A 19,658-nucleotide genomic window follows, 5' to 3' on the forward strand; every position below is an offset into this window, starting at 1 on the left:
ATGTCTGGCAGTGTTCTATTCACCATATTTATATTGTTATTATCATCATAATAACTTTGAAAGGCAAAGATCCCATTTCACAGTTGAATAAATTCAGACAATAATTTAATTCATCCTGGATCACATTACTATCAAGAGTCCTTGGAGGCAGGTTTGCAAAGATGCTTTCCTTCTGCTAGACACCTCAGTGGATTAGCACCTCAGTTCGCTGGTGCCAGGTTGGAGTGACTGAGGTGCTCTCTGATGTAGCGTAGGCAAAATTTGTAAAAGTGTTGTGGCACGTGGAATGGCATTTGTGGGAAATTTTATAATAACCAGAAGATATATATAAATGTACACATATATGTGTGTATATGAATACACACACATTTTAAATTACTAAAATCTGTTTTTTTTTCTTTTTAACCCAGATGAAGTTGTTTTGAAATTTGAAAATGGCAAAGCCAGAGCTAAGAATGTATTTTATGAAACATTACCAGTGGCAGTTAATGGAAATGGACCCACCAAGGTGAGTCACAGTGACTTTTCCCTGTTTCTTTATTTCTTGGAAATAGACTCTAGAGCAATATGTAGAATATCTTCTTCTCTTCCTCCTCCTTTACCCCCATCCCTCCCCTCCTTCACCTTCTCCTCCTCCTTTCTTTTTTAGTGTCTTTGAGAGGCTCTATTTTGGTGCTAGCAATCTACTGGCTTCATCTTTTACACTGTAGATTAAGTGATTTCTTTCAGATTCACCAAACTAATGATGTTTCCTAAGCAAAGCGATACCTTTGCATTCTGTTGGTAACACATTTCACTTTAGCGTTTAATAATAACAGCGAATGTGAGAATGAGCCATATTTCCCTCATACAGGGTATCCTATCTGAATAGGAAATGTGCAGGTCTGTAAGTCACCATTTTCTCACTTAAAAGCTCTGTTGAGATTGAGATGTAACTATATGGCTGGAAGCTTCTTCTTGCACTTATCTTTTTTTTTTAGATTTGATGTTTAATTTTTTATTTTTTAAATTAACATATAATGTATTATTTGTTTCAGGGGTACATGTCTGTGATTCATCAGTCTTACACAATTAAGAGCGTTCACCATAGTACATACCCTCCCCAATGTCCGTCACCCAGCCACCCCATCCCTCCCACCCCCTTCCACTCCAGCAACCCTCAGTTTGTTTCCTCAGATTGAGTCTCTTATGGTTTGTCTCCCTCTCTGCTTTCATCTTGTTTCATTTTTCCCTCCCTTCCCCTATGATCCTCTGTCTTGTTTCTCAAATTCCTCATATCAGTGAGATCTTATGATAATTGTCTTTCTTCTTGCACTTATCTTATATGAAGGTTGCTGGGTTATAATTGACAAAGACTTAATGTGACTAATGAAATTTTGGATGCTTTTCAAATATATATAATTGAGCTTGCTGAAAATGTTATTGAGTGAAAAATTCATAGATAAGTTTGATACCTATCTATCTTGTGAAAACTGTGCTTACAGCAGTGTTCTGAGATACCGAGATGCCTAGTTTACTCATAAGTACCTAGAAAAGAGATGAACAGATCTGCACTGTGGGAAGGGAGGGTGGGGAGATGTCACCTGCTGTCTCAGAGGATTGAATAGTCTGGAATTCCAATAAAAGCTATATGGATGGGAAGAAATGCAAGGGGAAGCCGATACTGGCAGCTTTTCCAACATCAAATTGGAAGCAGTAGATTCCTCTTCTCCTCTCGTTAATCTTTCCACCTTGCTTTTTGTCCCCTTCCGGCCCTCCTACGAAGCCATCTTGCTGGGTGCATTACTTTCTATATCTTGGATTAGTTTTCCCTGCTCTATTCTCTCCTACTCATCAGCATTTTAAAGACCCTCTGCTCTTTCCCATCTTAAAACAAAACTGAGCCAGAACAAACTAAAACATCCTCCTCAATCCCCTTGCCTTCCAGCCTGCCTGTCTTCCTCCTCCACCACCCTTCACAGCTACACTCTTTAAAGTAGAGACAACTTACTGCCCCCTCAGTCCCTCTTCCCACCACACCAGGAAATGCTCCTGCTGACGTGTGTTGTGACATCCTCTTCAGTCCTGATTTTTACTTTACCCAAAGATAACATTTGACTATGTTGATCCCACGTGGTCCTCTTTCCCTTTGCACAATTCTGTGCTGGTTTGTCTATTAATTATCTGGCCTCTTAAACCTCTCTCATTTTCTTTTTATTTTTTAAATATGCATTTAAAAAATCTAACACATTGTGTGCGGGGAGTGGCTCAGGAGTGGTTGGGGGCAATCCCTTTATTTAGTTTAGTTTCAGGTAAGCGTTCCACAGGTATCTATCTGAGACACCTTCCTTTTCTCTTCACAAATTCTTAGTTAATTTGCTTCATTCCTACCTTAATGTTGATGATTTCCAAATCCTTACTCTAGCTCCTGTATCTTTCTTGACCTCCAGGTCTGAATACCCAGTTGGTTTATTTGTGTATCGTATGAGATCTGGAGCTCAAGACCTTCAGCTCTGCCTCCTCTTTCATCCATTTGGTTAACTGGAACCTAGGTTTTATTTTGGCTCTAGTTGCTTTCCCACTCCCAATCCAAGAGCTATTTTTTTCTGATTCCTGTGCCTTGTCTAATTTTCTCAGTGCCAGTGATAGTTTCCTTAGTTCTTGCCACCTGCACCCTACCACTCCTTGCAGTCACCCACCAGGAGCCTGGAACTAGGGCATTCTGCTGAAGCAGAAAGCCAGTCATGTCATTCACCTGCGTAATTGCATCTGTGGACTTCGGGGTGAAGATCCAAATTCTCAACTGGCCTTTAAGGCTCTTTTTAAAATTCCACTCCTGGTTTAATGGTCACTAGTCCACCGTCCCCTCTACTTCCCCACTCCTGACCCTACAAATATCCACACATACATTTCTCATATTCACTCATTCTCTCCCCCTTTCTCTCCCTCACCCCCTACCATACTGAATTACTTTGAATTTCGCAAGTTTCGTGTTTCCTCATCCTACAAGTCTTCTGTGCCCGCATTTCACTCAGTCTGGAATCCTCTGCCCCCAATTCCCACTTGCTGTACCCACCTACTAAATCTTCTTCACCTTTTAGGTGTCAGCTTAGTCTTTACTCCTCCGGTCTCCTGCATGCTTTTATAATATTTGGAACTTACTCCATCACAATACATGTTGCCACACTCTGGACAGGGATGGAATTTACTTGTTTTTTTGGTCTCCCTTACTGGGCCTTTAGCCTAGGAGTTATAGAAATCATATCTATCCCATTTACTTTTTGTTCCCCCGGGGCCAGCACATGTCTGCCATATATCAGCCTTTAAAAAATGTCAGAGTTTAGAAACAATGTAACGACCTAGCATTATTCATGGGAGTGGCAAGACAGATTAATTTTTGGCAGGGCAAAAAAAGTCATAAAATGTGACTCTCCGTAAGCAGATAAATGGACAGATTTGTCTACGAAGCACTTTACAGTGTGTGTGCGCGTGCGCATGTGTTTGTGCACACGCACGCTCGCTCACAGTGTCTGTTTTCGGCCTCAGTCTGAGACCCTTGGTGCCAGTTAGGCAGGGGCTTTTGCACAACCAGACCTCTCCTGTAACTAAATAGGGTGCCGTTTCTTCTTGGCAGTGTTTTAAATCACATGTAAAGGGCTTGAAAGAGGGGGCTTAGCCCTGAGAATTCAGCTGTTGTGAGTAAGGCCTGATGTTCAGTGATGGTGGTATCATCCCCAGTGCCTTCCCAATTCCCAGGACAATGCTGCCTGGAGTTTTACACAGTGACTAATTTAGGACATCTCATAAGAAAAGGAGCCCTAACCCTTAGTGCATTTAGAAAGACCTGGTCTAGGTCTTCTAGGAAACATTCTCAGTTTGGACTATCACAGTTCCTGACGTGATCCTATCTGTCTTCCTGGGATGCTATTTGGTAACAAAGTGAAGTAAATTTTTTATTATGAAAATTATACTTGTTATAAACATTTGAGAAAAGATTATGTAAATAAGCATTTACTTTATGCGAATACCTTATTTAATAATATTATGTTAAAGTTAGAGGCACATGAATATATCACATTTTCCCCTGTGTCCAGCCTAATGGGGAAAGAAAGCAGATTATTCTCTAGATACAAACTTTGTTTTTTTTAGCCATCATGAAAGGCAAAAGGATATTCTGTATGAATTTTTGTAAGTTAATTTTACTTATTATTTTATTTAGTAAGGGGTGATTATAATGTCAGTGGCTTTGAACCATAACATTGACCTAACATAATATTTAAGCCATTTTTTTCATTTAAAAATTATACATAATCTGTAAATGATAAATTGTTTTTAATGTGTTTATGGACTGAAGTTATTAAAGTTAGTTACTTTCTCTAAATCTCATGCTATTAATACAAATAATTTTTAAATTATAATTAAAAATTAGTAATTTTTAAATTATAAGTGACTTTAAATATCACTTATAATCCCACTAACCTCTGATATTGTTTTGTTCATGATTGCTTTCAGTTTTTATGTCCTTTCAGTCTATATCTATGAACATTATACTTTTTACTTGTTTTCATAATGATGTGTAAACAATTTTGTGTTTTTTAAGTAATATTTTATTTAAAATGTTATTTAAAATGAAGTTTCATTTTATTTAAAATATGTTATCTACATAATTATTTTCATGCTTGGCTAGATACATACAATCTGATATAAATAACTTTTTAGACAGAAACTGTGATTTCTGGCTGAAGCTTTACTTTTTATGCTTGAAGCTCATTTATTGTTAGGAACACATCATAAGATGCTTACTTTAATAACTAACCTTTTCTTTTAAATATCAGGTAATATACATGTTAAGGCAATCATGAAATTGGTGGTATTTTTATAGAAGCTAAAATTGAACAGAAGAAGATCAAATCACCTAATTTGCACATGAAAACAAGCATTTCTGAAACTAATTTGATTTGCAATAAAAATAGGGATGTTAATTTTGTACATACTTGGTCACTGTGACCTTGAATAATTGGATGATTTGGAAGAAAGAAAGAGAGAGAGAGAAAGAGAGAAAAGAAAAGAAAAAAGAAAAGATTGGTTGGAAAAGTCTCTCTGCCAATGAAATGACATCATTCCTGGAAAGGGTTTGATAATTGTGCAAGAAGGATCAGGAAAGTACTACCACCTAGTAGCGGGGACTGCCTGGAACAGCCAAACTACATAAACAGTCTTCTGAACTTTCCAAAGCTGCCAGCATAAATGTCTGCAGATTTTAATGAAGAAAACAGATGTAAATGGACGGTGGAGGTGATGGATAACTTCTCCCTGTGTAGTGAGAGATCCAAAAGAGAAAGGTTTCCAGTCAAAAGTAATGTTTTTAAAATATCTTAATTATCTATGAAAATTAAATTGAGGCAAAAAGTAGAAAGTGGAAAGGTTAAAAATAAAGTCTTAATTCTGAAAACTAAAAGTAGTAATACCTTTTATGCTCTAACCTTTTAAAAGATATCAATCAGTTCCATATTCACATAGGGTTCTAATAGACTGATCAATAATTCATGAAATAAATATTTAATTTTTATGAGATTTCTGAGATGAGGAAAGTGCCAGTCTTTACACATTGTTGGGAATTTTAGATATGGCCAACTATTTGGGGGATTTTTTTTCTTCCTTTAAAAAAAAAAACTCTTTCCCAGGATATTTTAAACAAATTATATTTCCCACTAGCCTTTAAAAAAAATGTTTTAAAATTTCTTTTAGAAATAATGCTTAGTACAGGATCCATTTTCACATGAATATATTTTTTTCCTTCAAAACCATATTATTGTATAGAATATGAATGATTAATGTTTGCATTTGTAATTTGACAATAGCAAAATTTTCTGTTTTTACTATAGAGGTCCATTAAAATGACCACATTGACTCTTGAAATGTCATTAATGAATTTCGTGAGTACATATTTCCTGCCCTGTAATTTGTTTCCTGAATTATCATGTAGTTCGAAAGAGATGTGAATGAGTTACTTTTTCATGTCCTGTGATCGTACTACGATTACACAAAGATTTTCCCATTTTAATGAGTACTGTACTGTTTCAACAACATTTGTTTCAGTTTTAGTACAATAGAAGTATTTGGATGGCATCCCAAATATTTGAGAGGAATCTGGTAAAATGGTACTAGACTAATTACCTCATCTGTTCTGTACTGGAAGATCTTTTAGGGTCTTAAGAAGCTAGACTACCATACATTTTGACCATCGTATTTAGTATATTGACATTTTTTTCTTTTGAGTTCATCTCACTTTTCTAATGAAAAATTAATCATTATATAAGCATAGTGAGGATTTTAAGTGCTTCCTTTTCACAGTAATGTAAAAATCACAGCTAAAGCTAGTTTGCTGCAACTTTACTGTCTTGAGGTGAAATAGTTTTTGAAAAGAAATAAAAACATAAAAATTTAAAAATTACAAACGGTCATACCACTACAGGTATTAAAATTGCAGTAGAAAAGTGTACTGATTTTTTTAAAGGTAAATCAGAATTTTCTCTAAAATGTTTACACTCTAGGAATACTCAGGATTTGTTTGAGGGCTCATATTTTAGTGTTTATGTCTGTCCTCTGTCTACCTTCCCTCATTTTCTTCTCCACCTGAAACACACTCAAGGGACTCCGATTTTATGGATGAAATGATTGCCAATAGATGCCTGAGGAGAGGGGGAGATAAGTTACAAAGGAGATGTCTGAGTGATTTGAAAGGGGAGGCAATATTGTACTTCAGTTTTTTGTTAATAGGATTTGTGGGGTGGCAGTAATTAGGACCTTGTTCCAGATCTGTTTTAATCTGCAACCTTTGTCTTCCTGAAGTCAGTGCCCCTGAACCACTGCCCAGAAGCCTAGTTTATAGTAGGTAGCATAGTTTCTGGGAGGGTTTAGTGCTTTTTGGTGATAAGGTATATATATAATACCGGTTATGTGTGGTGATGGTTGGCAAGAGTTTACATTGGCACTGCCCCATTCACTGCAGGTGTCTGCACCAGGCCTTGAACATATTTATCTTATTACTAAATTACTATTCACATGACTGCTCTTATTAGTGTTGTTTTGGCTAGGTCTCATTAGCTCAATTAAAACTCTGTATTTCATTATTTGACATATCTATTCAATTATGTCTCTTCTGGTATTATTTCTTACTGAAATAAAATGACCTTTGTGATTTATAATGCATTTTTTGGCCTTTCTAGACAAAATTTGCCCTGATTTTATGATTCCTTATCTGGAGAGAACTTAGTTCAGTGTATACCTTTAGGCGCTAAATATTAGTAGAATTATTAAGGAATATACCTAATGCAGAAAACCTGCTTTGAAGATAGATGTTTATAGAATTGATGGGAAAGGCTTACTTAATGTAGTTTTCCTTCATTTACTAGATTCTCCTGAATTATTTTGGAAACTATGTACCGAACGCATGGACGCAGGATAATGGCTGCACTCTTTGTGATGTGGATACAATTGACTTATCTACGGTAGATGTGAGTGGAATTGACTATGTGTGAAATGTAGAAATAAAAAGCACAGTGTCATGAAATGCAGTGATTTTTCAAAAACATGTTATTTTATAGTTTTGGTAATATGGTAGATAATGGATTTATAAAGCTAAAATGATGATTCAGAAAATTGCTAGATTTGTGTGTTTCTGAACTGTTTTTGAAAGTGAAACTGGCTAGTAATTGATCCCAATAAAAGGGACTTAGTTAATATTTAATAGTTGTTATGATTGGATGCTCTTGTTCTATTTTAGTCCACTAACTTAGCTAAAGCATTGAGGAAAAAAATGCTTTAGCATTTGTATTGACTAGTATTATCTGTGCTTGATTTTCAAATATGATGATTTAAAAAATAATAATATTTGATTATGTAACTAAGGACCGTTTTAAGTATTTTACATAAAGTAACTCAATTAAACTTCATGAAATGTCTTAAGTAGATTGTACTAATTGATTCAGTTTTACAAATGAAAAACTGAGATACATACAAATTAAGTAACTTGCTTAAGGGCACCCAAGTTTTTTAGGCGTTGGAGGTGAGATTTGAATTTAGGCGATCTGGCTCTAAACCCTGTACATATTATATGCCAGGCACAGTGCTACTTTTATGTATAGCTCATAGAGAATTATAGCTGTAGTTTATCTTTTACACTTTGAGGGTAAAGGAGCAATTATAAATAATATTTACCTGTAGAACATTCTGATGCATCCTTCTGTCATCAACCAGAGCAGCTTTAGGATATCTTATGGTAACATTTTTCTTCCAAAAAATTGCTCTTGTAACTTGGAAGACTGTTATTGTGGGTATGACCAGTTGGATTCTAGGGATGATTTTGTCATTAAGGCTGATTCTTTCCTTCATTCATCATAGGTTTATTGAGTATCTACAGCATGCCAGATAGGTAGAACCAATATAAGCAAAAATGAAATTCCCAGTTATATAGTCTTGGTAACTCCTGGATCCATGCAAATATAAAATACTCTTACTATAAAGAACTGAAGCTCCTGAATTAAATTGTTTCTATGCTTATCACTGTCTGAAAGGAGGACAAAGAGTAACTTGTGCACATTTAGGAGCTTCTGAATAGAGCCCTACTTTTCTTGAAAATAAGACTTTTTGGCTGGTCTCTCAAATAACTAACTGAATATTTCCTATCTGGAAAGAGTGCCAGAATATTTTTGAATGAAGCAGCACCATGATGTTTAAAAATTCATCCTGATCTTTTTTGCAGAAAGTAGTGTTGTCCTTTGGAGGGAGGGTTAATTCTTTTTATCTGTTCGGTCTTCTTTTACATAAACTTTCTGGTGCAAATACAGAAAAACGTTTGCTTTAAAATTTTGTAGTTATTGGGGTGCCTGGGTGGCTCAGTCGGTTAAGCAACTGATTCTGGATTCTGGAGTCCCGGGATCGAGTCCCACATCAGGCTCCCTGCTCAGCAGGGAGTCTGCTTCTCCCTCTGACCCTCCCCCTCTCATGCTCTCTGTCTCCCATTCTCTCTCTCAGATAAATAAATAAAACCTTTAAAAATTTTTTTTAAATTTTGTAGTTATTATGCAATAGGGATATAAAAATTAAAATGATGTGGGTAGTTAAGATCTCAGGCCTATCATATTCTTAGGTGTGGGCCATAAGCAAGTTTCTTTCTATATAAAGAAAGGGAGGGTTAAATGAAACTTTATACTTAGATATATAAATAATATTTTACATGTATAAATTATATATACATATGCAGTACTAAGCCTTCAATCTATGTTAACTGTTGTATTATCATTAGTATATAAAAAGAACTTAGATGGATAATGAAAAGGTAGCACATTGAAACCCAGCTCTTTACCTACTAATTATGTGTTCTGAGTTGCTTAATTTCTCTAAACCCCATTTTCCTCATGTGTAAATTTGGAATAATAAGTAACTCTAAGGTTATTATGAAATGTAAATTAAATGTATTATTTCATTTAATAAGGGAGAGTTGTGATCAACTTTTTACTTATTTCCCCTATTAAATTGAGAACTCCTACAGGGTAGATATTTTGTCTTTAGTTGTTTGTATTTTTTTATTCAGTAATAAATATTTGAGTGAATAAATTGATAAAGAAGTAAATAGTAAATAAGTTGTTCTTCAATGTAAACAGATATTAAGTTATGATCCAGATAACAGAAATACATGAGGCATCATGCATGAAAAGATGGGAGAGGCGGTACCTAATTCAGCACTTAACATATATGATACTTCTAAAAATCTTTAATCTTTAAATTCAGACTTTAAGACATGTTTTAAAAAAGCATTATAATGAAATCTTTCTTATAGTTTTGGTAATAACACTATTACATGGTCATTTACTTATGTTTCTGTCTTCCCCAACCATTTGTAAATTTTTAAGGCCAGGAACCTTTTACTCCTTGTCCTAAATGTTGCTCATCACAAGGACTGACAAATATGATGAATTTTTCAAAAAGTTCTCATGCAATTAGTGAAAGATAAACTATCCTGTAAAACATACCCAAAGGATTTTTAAAAATCTATAGAAATAGATCGAACAAGATAAACTACATTAGTGAAAGAAAATAGTTTTCTTATATATAATAATGAGCAAAATAAAGTACTATCCATAAAAGAGATTAAAGGAAATATTCAAGGATAGAAATAAAGGCTCAAGACCTCCATGATTGCTTTATCTGAGCTACAAATTAAATGTTGAACTTCCAAGCCATGGAAACCAAAAGGGAAAAACAATTAGCATTCTGACTTCTTAGATGAAGATGACAAAGTAGATTCAGATCTGAAGGAAATTTCTTTAAAGACTATCATAAAGGAAGCATTGAATGGTAGAGTAGGCAATTTCCTTTATTACATTCATGTAATAAATATGATAGTGAGTTTCCTCTTCAAACCTAAGTCATAATGTCAAGATGTGATTAGGTAAATCACTTTGAGGGGGACCATAGGAATGTATTTTAAGTGTTAGAGAATTGCCATGGGGCAATTGAAATTTAGCAGATTATAAATGATATTCCTAATATATTTTATGTTGTACTGATTAAGACTTAAATAGAATTTAGAGTACACCCACACTAATAATAATTTGCTTTTATGTTTGCCATAAAACAAAGGTCCATCCAAATGTAACAATAGGAGTTTTTATTGAACAACCAACCCCTTTCCTACCTCGATTTCTGGACGTATTGTTGACACTGGATTACCCAAAAGAAGCGCTTAAGCTCTTTATTCATAACAAAGTAAGTGTTTGAGAAATGAATATTTTATGTGAAAATTGTTTTTGACCTTCTTTGGAACTATTTGCTATTATTTGTTTATGTGTAAAATAACACACTGAGCTAAATACAGTGGGGAATTTTGGGGATAATTACTATCCTGTTTATTTAGGACCTAAGGATTTTAGAGTCTGGAAACTAGTATTATAATATTGGAATGAGCCACATGAAGCTCAATTTTGTAGATTCAAAATGGTGGAATATCAGCTATTTTCATATGGTTCAACTTAATATATAAATATGTGAAGAAATGTCAAAGTCCTCATATTCCTTTGCCTTTGGGTTAGTCCTTGTACCTTCTTTGATGGAACTGGTCATTAAATTGTTTGCAGCTTAAGCTAATACTGTGACATCAGAACTTAAAACAGCTTCCAGATACAGTATTGTTTTGATTAACCACACAATGGCATGCTCTTCCCCAAAGGATTTTGATACTGTCATTTCCTCCAAAAATAATCAGAACCTCCCGCAAACCTCCCACACATAATCTCAACTGAGACATTTTTGCTCAATATTTTCCCATTTACTTGTCCCTTTCCTGTTAAAACAATTGACACTTAACATCTTCTAGAAAAACACAATAGCTATGAAATATGCATTTTCTCTCTTTTGTCCTAATGCTTTTTGTTTAATATTGTTCTTTCTTCCTAATGTACATGTCAGCTTATCGTTTGCCTTTTCCAGAGAATATTTTAAATTTGCAGAAAACCAGCTACAATAAGTTTAAAAGGGTGAATCATTGAGCATTTGCTTTGTAAAATGTGTCGTAATACATTTATTTACATTGAAGTGTTTTGTTTTTATATATTGTGTCATTTATTTATGTCTTCCTCCTTTCATAGGACCTCCTTGATGAGAGAGGATTTTGTCTTCTCTCTTTTTTTATAAAATTAACTCTGTGCAGCTTTTATGCTATAACTCGTTTTAACAAGCTGTGAAAAGCTTTCAAATAACTTAGTGAAACTCAATACACAAAAAGCTCTGAAATGCTCTGTTGGAGACACATAATCTTATCTAAATTTTAGCACAGTTGAATCATACTAATTTGATGACTTATGTTCATAATTTATCAATAAGGTTTTCTTAAACTTTACCTTCTTTTTGTAAAAATACAATTTTATATATGACCATTCATTTCTGTCTCCGGCTTCAAAGAGTATTATAATACTTACTTTATAAAATATGATTATATTTTTAACTTAGATTAATGTCTATTAGGTTTAATAGACATTTTTTGGGGATATTTTAAAGCACATGTCTGAAATTCTCAGGCCACAAGCCATTTTTCCTTCAAGTCAGAAACATTTTGTTTAAATTTAAACCCAGGATTTAAATATTTCTTCAAGGACCTGTCCAGGAGTAGATGTTAGAAGAATTTTGTTTTATTTTTATTTTAAAAAATACTGATGTGTATCTATTTTAGATTCTTCACGTGATACGTGTTTGATACAGGTTATCATTTCATCTGTAATTGAGGGAATATGTGAATTGTGGAATTCACAACTTTGAATACGATGCCATCCCTACATATGAATACTTCAGTTATCCTATTGTCATTTTCGCACTAATGTTCTGTTTTTAAAATATGTTACAGGAAGTTTATCATGAAAAGGACATCAAAGTATTTTTTGATAAAGCTAAACATGAAATCAATACTATAAAAATAGTAGGACCAGAAGAAAATCTAAGTCAAGCTGAAGCCAGAAACATGGGAATGTATGTTTTAATCAATTTAAGTAATTTCTACTAAAGAAATTTAAAGAAAAACAACTTTTCTTCAAAATTAGTATCCTGAACTTGGGTGTCTCAGCTCTGTGTGTGAGTTTGCATGTGTGCTGTGTATGCTCATGAGCACACCTCTACTGTTAGACTGTATCTACGTTTGTGTGTATTTACATGTATACAGAGAGAGAGATGGTTGAGAGTCAACATATTTAATCAAGCTGTTAATTGAACTGCAGATCAAGATTTAAAAGAATACTCAGACAGGGGTGCCTGGCTGGCTCAGTCAGAAGAGCATGTGACTCTTGATCTCTGGGTCATGAATTTGAGCCTTAACGCTGGGAGTAGAGATTACTTAAAATAAGAAATAAAAAAAGATACTCAGACAAATGAATAGTATGACTGATGTAGCAGTGATCTAAATGTTTACTATCTGAAGATTATGTGTGGTGAAAATGTGTGTTTCAGATTGTGGGGTATAAAGGGTATTCCTACTTTCTAGTCACCTACTGGTCTAGATAAAACTATATCCCTCAGAAGAAAGTTTTAGGTTCTTTGTTTAGCCCCTTTAATACTTTAGACAGATTACTAGTAAAACTCTGGAAATAATAAAAACAATCATTTTTCAGTAAATGTTAATTGAATATGCCAGCAGTGACTTAAGAGCTGCTGAGAAAAAAGATAAATAAATCATGTGACTTCTCTTCAGATGTTCTCTTGTGTTGTGGAAGCTCACGGTACAGAGTGATGGGTAGTGCCTGGTGGGGGAATAAAGGCATAGGCAGGAAAACAAGCCTCAGAAAGACAAAATTAATGGTTCCATAATTTATTCATTGGAGAATACCTTGGATCCACATTTGGAACTTATTTTCTCGATTTTTTTCTTTAAATATATACTCTGTTGTGTCTGGCTTCTTTGGCTCAGTACAACATATTCTCATTCACTCATGTCAATGCAGTTATCAGCAGTTCATTCCTTTCATGACCGACTAATACTCTGTCATGTGAATATACCACAAATAGATTTTACACTTTCTTATTGATAGAATTAGATCATGTCCAGTTTGGAGCCATTTGAATAAGATTGCTAAAGAAGACTCCTTATTAGAAGTGTATATGTGGGTGTATGTGTGTACATATTTTGCTTCCGTATATTTTAGGAAAATACCCAGGAGTAGACTAACTAGGGCATAGGGTTAGAATAAATGCATGTTTAACTTTATAAGAAACTGCCAAATAGTCCTCCAAACCGTTATACCATTGTACACACCTGACAGCAGGTAGTTCAGACCTCTGGCTGCTCCACATTTGTCAACAGTTGATGTTGCCCATCTTTTTTTATTTTAGCTACTTTATTGGGTATCAAAAATATCTTACTGTATTTTAATTTAATTCCCTGACAACGAATTCTCTATTTGTATATTAATTGGCTATTTGTATGTATTCATTTGTAGAGTATCTGTTTAAGTCTTTTGTGCATTTTTGTTTACATTGGGTTATCTTTTTTTGTTTATTTATAGGATTTCATTATATAATCTGTATACAAGGGGTGTGTGTGTTTGTGTGTGTGTGTATGATGTTTTGTGACTATTTGCTCCATTCTGTGGCTTGATTTTTTTTACTTTTTTAATCATGTCTTTTGATAAGAAGAAATTTGAATTCCAATAAAATTCTATTTCTTTTTTTTTTTTCTTTTATGCTTTTTGCTTTTGGGGTTTATTTTCTATTTAAGAAATCTTTCTGATTCCAATGTTATGAAAACATCCCTTGGAATTTTTCTTTTATAAGCTTTATTGTCCTAGCACTTATGTTTAAGATGTTTCAATCTATAATTCATCCTGAATACATTTTTGTGTTTGGAGTGAAGTGGGGGTCAAATTTTATTCTTTGCAAAAGGAATTCCAGTTGTTTCAACACTCCTTTTTATTTTAAGGCTTTTCTTTTCCTATGTAATTGACTTGGCTTTGGTCAAAAATCAATTGACTGAATATTTATGAGTGATTGTGAACTCTCTACTCTGTTCCGTTGATTTTAGATCAATGCAACACTTTATTACCAGGGATTTATATTAATCTTGAAATCAAGTAGTGTAATTCCTTCAGTTTTTATTCCAAAATAATTTTGGCTATTTTATTTTTATTTTATTTTATCTTATGTATTTAATTGAGGTATAATTCACATATAACCTGTAGCTTTAGATGTACAACATAATGATTCAATATTTGAATACACAAAATAAGTTTAGTTACCATCTGTCATCATACATAATTACAAAACTTTAAAAAATTTTTCTCTAATTTTTTGTGCAAGTTTAGCAAAGTTTCCTGTATGACAGTTGCTTAGAAACAAATGTGGTATAGAGATACATACTGACAATAGCAGAAAGTGGTAACTAGGATCAGCAGTGAGGGAGGGGAGGTCAAAAGGAGAGAGCCCCAGATGTAGAAATCATAATACTTGGAAGCATCTCATGTATCACAAGTAGTTCATTCCTTGTTGTTCCTGATGAAAATGCTACAGACTCTACCAAGAAAAACATATGTCATAGTCCATGATGACCCCTGATAAGAAGCAGGGGAGTAAATTTCTTAGAATTCCATGCAAATCAAGTTTAAAAAGTATTAATACCTAAAGAATTACACACTTGTATCTCCAAGATTCACTTAAAACTGAGTTGTTGGATAAGCAAGATTTTGCACTGTGTGTGTGTGTGTGTGTGCAGAAAGCATTTTGATTTGTGAAAAAAAGTTGTTGATAAATACATTGAGATAAATTATGTTTCCCTTCTAGAGAGTTCTAAGTACCAAATTCTAAATTGCCATTCTGACTGGGTATCTTATGCCTTAAACTTCTTAGTGGCTTGAAAATGTATTTCACTTGACCTAAAATTTTTAGTGTTGATCTCCATGTGAATATCTATGTTGATAAACTGACCATTTTGAAATTTAAGACAGTATTTATCCCTTTGGAGACTGTCTTACTATATTGATTAGAAGAATATGTTAGAGAAACTTTATTTTATGTATAAGCTTTATGTTGACATTTTTCAACTAGCAAGTATTTATTTTATCTAATTCTTATTTCTTTTTCAATGTTAGGGATTTTTGCCGTCAGGATGAAAACTGTGATTATTATTTTAGTCTGGATGCAGATGTTGTTTTGACAAATCCAAGGACCTTAAAAATTTTGATTGAACAAAACAGGTACTACATAAGATTCATTTTCAATTTATTTTTAAAATGATAATCATTTTCTGTGTCTATGTGGACACACTATGCTTACATATCTATGTTTAGTGGATTGAGGGAACTCACATGAAGTTATTTTCTATGCCTTATAAACTTTCAATTCTTACTAGTTTTCTTTCAAAGGAGTCAAATAGAAAACAATGATGAAAATTAGAAGTATTTAATATTAGTTACAATCACAAATGCAATGTTTATCAATTATATTTGGCCTATTTTTCTGTTTAAAGCAAGGTGAAATTATGATATATCTGTAAAATTTGGAATTTTAAAATTTTTTGTAGATATTTTTAAAGTAGAATTTCATAAAACTTATGACCTAAAAAGTTATTGCAAACGGAGATCTAAGGTCTTAGAATTTGAAAGAAATTTCAGAGATCTGTGATTTTATTTAGTACTGAACTGATAATTATTACTTGGCAGTACCTATTTTTATTTAGTGGAATTGAAGTGTGAAAAAGACATCATCTATACCAGCTTATAATGATATTAGTCATTATTTATTATATTACACCTATTGCTGCTAGTAGTTTATTAATCCTCCTACTAATAGCCCACCTTTAATGAGTGCTTATTAAGTGCCACGTATTGTTTTTAAGTATGTTTACATATATTAATGCAGTTATTTATCTTAGCAAATAGTATGGTTAGCAGTGAAATATTAGAATTGCTGTTTTTATTTTGCTGAGTAAAATATATGAGAAATCTGTTATGCTATACTAACCTCCTCTATATGTAATATGATTTGCCAATTTGAGAATTCAGTTATTACTTCAAAATCTAAGACCTCTTAGTATTAATCTGTGTATACAGCCCCACTGTATATCTATAAATTGCAAGTAATTTTTCAAAACATGAACAACCTTTTGATCATTAGGCAAGGAGCAGTTAGGCTACCTTAGAGATAAGGGATAGAGTTGCAATTTATAACTCTTAAAACCTAGTGGAATTCAGTAATATTTTCTTGAATTTGCAATGTTAATTGCCTCTTAATTTGATTTAAATTCAATATTATGGAATGTACATTTTTAGATAATATCTATATGTTTTTATTATATGACACTTTTGCAGGTACTTATTCTTACAGTGAACTATTTAATGAATTCATACTATGTATTTAACATATATCCCCTTTAATATTAATCTAATGTTTTAAACCTGGTAAAAAATAAAATTCCCTCAAAAGTAACTCAACTGCCATCTGGGTCCATTGCCCTTGAAAGGCTAGAAAACTCAGGATATTTTTCCAATTCCATAAATTTCTGTTACTGATCAAAGGTTTCGGTTCATATGATACATACAGTTCTTGCTTCTGTATCCAAGCATGTAGTTTTTATAAAGAATTTACATATACCAAAAATCTTGTGAGGTTTAGTAGACTTGACTGAAGGTTAGAGGGACAAGGGATGGGTCACATCTTAGGGCATGTAGCTTTCTAGCATTTCATCAGCTCTCTTTTCCCTCTTTTCCCATCTCTGCTATTTACTGCCTTACTCCAGGTTTTACTCCTTCAGTAATGTAGTGTAATTCATCATCCCCCAGCTGCTGTCCTGATAAAGTAGTCCCCCTTATCCACAGGGGATACGTTCCAAGACCTCCAGGGGATGCCTGAAACCACAGATAATCCCAAACCCTATATACGCTATGTTTTTTTCCTATACTTACAGACCTGTGATAAAGCTTAATTTATAAATTGCTCACAGTAAGAGATTAACAACAATAATAAAATAGAACAGTTATAACAATATGCTGTAATAAAAGTTATGTGGATGTGATTTCTCTCTCTCAAAATATCTTTTTGTTCTGTGCTCACCCTTCTTGTGATGATGTGAGATGATAAAATGCCCACTTGAGGAGATGAAGTGAGGGGAATGACACAGGCAGTGTGACTTAACGTTAAGCTACTATTGATCTGATGATTCATCAGAAGAATCATCTGCTTCTGGACTATGGTTGACCCTGGGTAATTGAAACCATGGATAAGGGGCCTTACTGTATTTCAGTACTCAAAAACATTGAGGCACACCGAAGATGGATTTTGATTTCCATTTCTTTGCCTAACCTTCTATGGAAGGCAGCTGGATTATAAATTACAAGATTTTTTTTTTCTATTATATATTTGATCTTATCAGTTAACACCATTGAATTATTTCTTAAATTAACATAATATATAGATTCTAATTTATAGTATCATTTCTAATATTGTAGATATTCTTTTTTTATTATGTTAATCACCATACATTACGTCATTAGTTTTTGATGTAGCGTTCCATGATTCATTGTTTGTGTATAACACCCAGTGCTCCATTCAGTACGTGCCCTCTTTAATACCCATCACCAGGCTAACCCATCCCCGCACCCCCCTCCCCTCTAGAACCCTCAGTCTGTTTCTCAGAGTCCATAGTCTCTCATGGTTCGTCTCCCTCTCCAATTTCCCCCCCTTCATTTTTCACTTCCTACTATCTTCTTTTTTTTTTTTTAACATATAATATATTGCTTCAGAGGTACAGATCTATGATTCAACAGTCTTGCACAATTCACAGCGCTTACCAGAGCACATACCCTCCCCCATGTCTATCACCCAGCCACCCCATCCCTCCCACCCCCTACCACTCCAGCAAGCCTCAGTTTGTTTCCTGAGATTAAGAATTCCTCATATCAGTGAGGTCATATGATACATGTCTTTCTCTGATTGACTTATTTTCGCTCAGCATAACACCCTCCAGGTCCATCCACGTCGTTGCAAATGGCAAGATCTCATTCCTTTTGATGGCTGCATAATATTCCACTGTGTATATATACCACATCTTCTTTATCCATTCATCTGTTGATGGACAATTTAAGTGTTTCTGGTTAACATTTCCTTTTAATAGGAACCAGGAAAAATAAACCAAAATCACTATTTTGAATAATGTGTATTTATAGACTGTTTCACTTTTCTGTAGGTAAGGGAAAGGGCACACCTGGTCTTCACAGGACTGGAGTGCTGTGAAATAGGGTTTTTTTTTGTGGCAAATACCTGGTTCATAAACTTCCTCATGAAAGAGTTGGGTGAGCTTTTCTTAAAAATTGACACCACTATAATTCACTTCATTTTTAAAGTAATTCTAGAGGAACCTCAGAATTACCTCATTTGGAAAGTGTTGACACATTATAAATTAGATTTTCCTAAGAAAAAATCTGACATATTTTGAATCTGTAACATGTGCTTGTCTCAAAGGGACTACTTTCCTGGTAGGTAGTCAGACAGAGTGCTATGGCAATTACCCTCTATTTTTTTTTTTTTAATTAGCAATAATCGCGCCTCAGATAAACCTCATTGGCTACGATACTGCCACTGTGCAAAGCTATTTTTTTTTTTTAAGTAGTTGAAGGGCCAGAAGAATGTCCAGTGTTGCCAGGGATAGCACAGCCCATTTTAAAAGTTGTAAAAAAAAAAAAAAAGGAAACATACTTTAAAGTAATTCAGGACCTAACTTAAGGAAAACTGGCCTATTTACAAATATCTCAGTTCATCTTTATTCATTTTTTTATTCAACAAATATTTGTCAAATATTTGTTGGATACTTCAGTGCACCAGGGATTATTATGTCTTCTCAATGACAATGAAACTATTTGATTTCATTTTGTATAATTTCTGAAATACTTAAAATAATTAAATAATTAAGGTAGTTTGACTTAATTGGATAGAAGTAAGGTACTTTTAAAAGTCATTTTTATACTTTAATTAGCATTTTCGATTACTTTGCCTTTTTAAGAAACATCATTGAAAATCAGCAGTGTGCTTATTTAAGAAAAAGTGGAAAGAAATTCCTGTTTATCTTTTATTTTACTTTTTTTTTTTTAACTCACTACATGGGTATTATATGAACTTTAGTGTTGTATGTGTCATGCTAAGCCCAAAAC

General features: G+C 33.7%; 1 protein-coding gene and 1 pseudogene across 5 annotated transcripts in view; one reads left to right on the forward strand and one right to left on the reverse strand.

Moving 5' to 3' along the window:
* PLOD2 (procollagen-lysine,2-oxoglutarate 5-dioxygenase 2) overlaps positions 1 to 19,658 on the forward strand; it is a 100,670-nt gene that overhangs the window by 64,894 nt on the left and 16,118 nt on the right. For 3 of the 5 annotated variants that reach the window (XM_064586699.1, XM_064586718.1, XM_064586714.1), the window contains exons 7-12: positions 411 to 508; positions 5,865 to 5,915; positions 7,395 to 7,496; positions 10,624 to 10,749; positions 12,380 to 12,501; positions 15,606 to 15,710. In XM_064586699.1, the coding sequence (XP_064442769.1) occupies positions 411 to 508; positions 5,865 to 5,915; positions 7,395 to 7,496; positions 10,624 to 10,749; positions 12,380 to 12,501; positions 15,606 to 15,710 (604 nt within the window). The remainder of the gene's footprint in view (positions 1 to 410; positions 509 to 5,864; positions 5,916 to 7,394; positions 7,497 to 10,623; positions 10,750 to 12,379; positions 12,502 to 15,605; positions 15,711 to 19,658) is intronic. The other 2 variants (XM_045903616.3, XM_064586727.1) reach the window with 1 other exon arrangement.
* Positions 19,022 to 19,101, reverse strand: LOC123834928 (U4 spliceosomal RNA; annotated as a pseudogene).

Source organism: Mirounga angustirostris, unplaced genomic scaffold, assembly GCF_029215605.1.
Source record: "Mirounga angustirostris isolate CCGP_5_RB_7025 unplaced genomic scaffold, mMirAng1.0.hap1 SCAF_1, whole genome shotgun sequence".
Lineage (NCBI taxonomy): Eukaryota > Metazoa > Chordata > Mammalia > Carnivora > Phocidae > Mirounga > Mirounga angustirostris.